Raw genomic sequence first — 3,581 nt, 5'->3', positions numbered from 1 at the left:
TTATAATACCAATCACCAAATATGTAAGCCTCAATTTCACACTTAAAATTAGTTTGTTCACATCTTCATATTTTTTCTATAAATAAAAAAGTCAAAAATCAGTACCAATATTTAAAAGTTTATGTTGGCCCAAGTAAAGGTGAAGTTTTGAAGACTGATAAAGGAGCTCAGACATGGATCAGGTTCATCTTGTGAAGCACAGTTATGATCAACTCAAACATGTGAGATACACGTGAAGGAGATAAATCTAACTTATCAGAAGTAATATCTCCTTATTATGATCGAAAATGTTGCATATTGGATAAGGAGAAAGACTCCTTACACAAAGAGAACACGGTTTAGGAAAAAGATAGAGTAAAAGTATGAGATCAACTAGAACTCTTCAACCATGGAAGAGTAGCATCTGTATCTTAGTCAATCTCTAATTACTAACTCTTTAAATATTAGTGTTGTTCTCTTTTACAGGAATGCACATAAGCAGAAGTAAAACATGAATTGAGAGCAAAATAGCAAGACAATTTTACAAGCAATTTATGTGTGATTTAAGTATGCAATCCTGAAGCTACTTGAACCAGATGGAAGAACCAGTTCCAAGTGTCTATCTTTTATTCTAGTTCAATTGTAGTAGGTGATTTTACATTGTACCTTTCAGCTTATAGAAGCAATTGTATTAGGTACTTAGAGTTTTCAAGTTAGAGTTAATTTGAAGTTGTCGCAACAGTTGAGGCTGTGTGCCACAACGGGATTAGAGTTAATCCTAGGTTTACAATAAAGTTTTTTATAAATGCAGTTTATGGCTCAGTGATTTTAGTGGAGAGTTTGGGAAAATCCTACTGGAAGGTAGGTCGTGTTTTTTTCACCTTTTGAGCCATGTGTTTTCCACGTAAAATCTCCGCGTTCTTTATTTTCTGTATTTATTATTCCGTAACAGTAGTAGTTGGAATACATAGAAGAACCAGGTCCTTCTATAATCAAGCTAAGTGAAAATTGGGTACCACACAAATCATCCCCCCGTGTGTGGTATTAAAGTATAAAACATCAAATGGTATTAGAACGAGTTATCTTTGAAGAGGCTAACACCTTAGGAGCAGATCAAGATGAGTGCACCACTTGGAAACTGTGAAGGACAATCCACTGCTAGGCCTCTACTCTTTAATGGTTAGTACTATTCATGGTGGAAGAATAAGATGAGAGACACATCATAGGAGAAGACTATGAACTCTGGGACATTGTTACTGATGGTCCCTTAGCTACTACAAAGAAGAATGCTGAAGGAGTGGACGTGCCAAAGACGAGAGCTGACTGCACTACTGCTGAATGAGAGGACGTGCCAGTAGAATTCAAAGCTGTACTACTGCTAAGGAGATCTGGGACACTCTACAAGTGGCCCATGAAAGAACTCCTCAAGTAAAGAGATCAAGAGGAGCACTGCTGTATTCTCAATATGAAAATTTCACCATGAAGGAAGGTGAAACCATCCAAGTAATGTACACAAGGTTTACAACACTGACAAATGAACTTAAGTCTCTTGGAAGAATTATTCTTGAAGAAGACAAGGTTGAGAAAATCTTGACAAGGGTCTTGCTAGTAACTTGAGAAAGCAAAATCACTGCTATTCAGGAATCAAAGAACATTGTCACTCTCAAGTTGGATGAGCTGATTGGAAATCTCATTGCCTATGAACTGAGAAGGCAAACCATGAAGATGGATGCACCCAAGAAGGAAAGAAGCCTAGCTCTTAGAATAGCTGAAGGTGTAGACTTAAAAGATGATGAAATGGCTATAATCACAAGGGATTTCAAGAAGTACCTAATGAGAGGGTGCAACCTTCAACAAACCAAGGGCCCCTGAAAACAGACCAACGAGGGCTGCTACAAATGTGGTAAGACTGACCACATGGTCAAGAATTGTCCTCAGTGGGAAATTGAATGGAAGAAAGAAAGGGCTGAATGAAGAAACGGGAAGACGGAACAGGTTCAACCCAAGAAGAACAAAGGATCAACAAAGGTTATGGTTGCTTCTTGGGGAGAAAGCTTAGATGAGGATTCAGAAGATGAAGCTGGAGAAGAACAAGCACTTATGGACATTGGAGAATCAAATGATGAACAAGAGGTAAGTGTGATTCATCTCAAAGACAAGATTAAATTTTTGTCTAAAGAAAAGCTATCTGAATTACTGCTAGACTTCATGTATGAGTCTGAGGTCATAAACAATGAGAAGGAACAGATGTCTAGAGAATGTGTGATCCTGAAAGCCAAGTGCAAAAATCTGGAACTCAGGGCTAGTAAAAGTGATAGTAAAAATACTGAGTTAAAAAACCAAGTTCTTAAACTTGACATCACTGTCTTAGAACTTAGATCTGAAAATTTAAAACTGAAATTAGGAACAGGTAAAAAGAAAGCTGATCACACACATCTCACCTTAGAAGAAAATCTAGGAAAAATAAAGGATGAGTTGTATAAGAGAGATGAGCACATAAGAGTCCTAAAAGAAGATCTAGGCAATATGAAGCATGAACTAGACAGAACTTGCAAATGGAATAAGTCTTCTGATGCGCTATCCTGGCTGCAAGAGCACCACAATAGCAATAAGAAATGACTTGGCTATGGGACCCCAACACCTAAATGGGATCCCAAAAGCAAGTATATCACACTTCCTGAGAACAAAATTTGCACACACTGTGGCAAGACTGGTCATTACAAAAGTGAATGTAATGCAAAAGAAAAGGCCAGTCAAAAGAACAAAATCTTTGTTCAAGAGAAAAATAGGCTGCCTGGATGGGCTAAAAGGAATTTAATTAACCCTTTTGCCTATAGAAAGGGACCCAAACTAGTTTGGGTTCCTAAGACTAACCCCTGATTTCTTTTTGCAAGTCCAAGTTAAGGGAAGTAGCCAAATATGGTACATGGATAGTGGATGCTCAAAGCATATGACTAGAAGTAAGAACCAGTTCCTTTAACTTAAGGACCTAAAATAAGGTAATGTCTCCTTTGAAAATGGGAAGAAAGGTGAGATCATTGGGGTTTGAAAGGTAGGTAAGACATACTCACATTCCATTAAAAATATCTATGTGATACCCCATGTGTTTTTTTTCTCTTCTCTTACGTAATATACGTAACGTGGCGTGGTTATATTAGGTATATATGATTGGGTATAGCACATTGGGAGAATAAGACTAAAAATGTGTGGAAATATCAAGGAACTAACTAAAGTTTTAGGTCAAAGGAATCCCTTAAACAAAGGTTCGTGGTTAAAGAAATGGCTCGGGTAGCACCTCGCGCATTCGAAAGGTTTAAGTTAACTTGCACCTATGGGATAAGACTAAGAGTGTCTAATATGCTAAGAATAGTGTGTTATGAGATATTATAATATCACACGGGTCACATGTTAAGTTTTGGAGTCAAGCAAGTTGCAAAATAAAGGTCGGCAAAGGTTATCGTAAATTTCTCTAATAATTTTTCTAAACTTTGGGTCAAATGTATCAGATCATTTCTCCCAATATATAATGAGTTATGGGACCCACAACCTATTTAATCGAAGGCCTACAAGGCTAGTTCGCAACCAATAAAACCTCACATCAA

The 3,581-nt window shown here is 37.3% G+C and overlaps 1 protein-coding gene across 1 annotated transcript; it reads left to right on the top strand.

Annotated features, from left to right (window-relative positions):
* The first annotated feature begins 2,010 nt into the window (after window positions 1-2,010).
* On the top strand, window positions 2,011-2,598 carry LOC138881970 (uncharacterized). Its single transcript, XM_070162269.1, has one exon. It carries the CDS (start codon window positions 2,011-2,013, stop codon window positions 2,596-2,598), a length of 588 nt encoding a protein of 195 aa, XP_070018370.1.
* The last annotated feature ends 983 nt before the right edge of the window (window positions 2,599-3,581 follow it).

The sequence above is a fragment of the Nicotiana sylvestris genome, chromosome 11 (assembly GCF_000393655.2).
Source record: "Nicotiana sylvestris chromosome 11, ASM39365v2, whole genome shotgun sequence".
Classification (NCBI taxonomy): Eukaryota; Viridiplantae; Streptophyta; class Magnoliopsida; order Solanales; family Solanaceae; genus Nicotiana; species Nicotiana sylvestris.
This window is presented reverse-complemented; position numbering and strand designations above follow the sequence as displayed.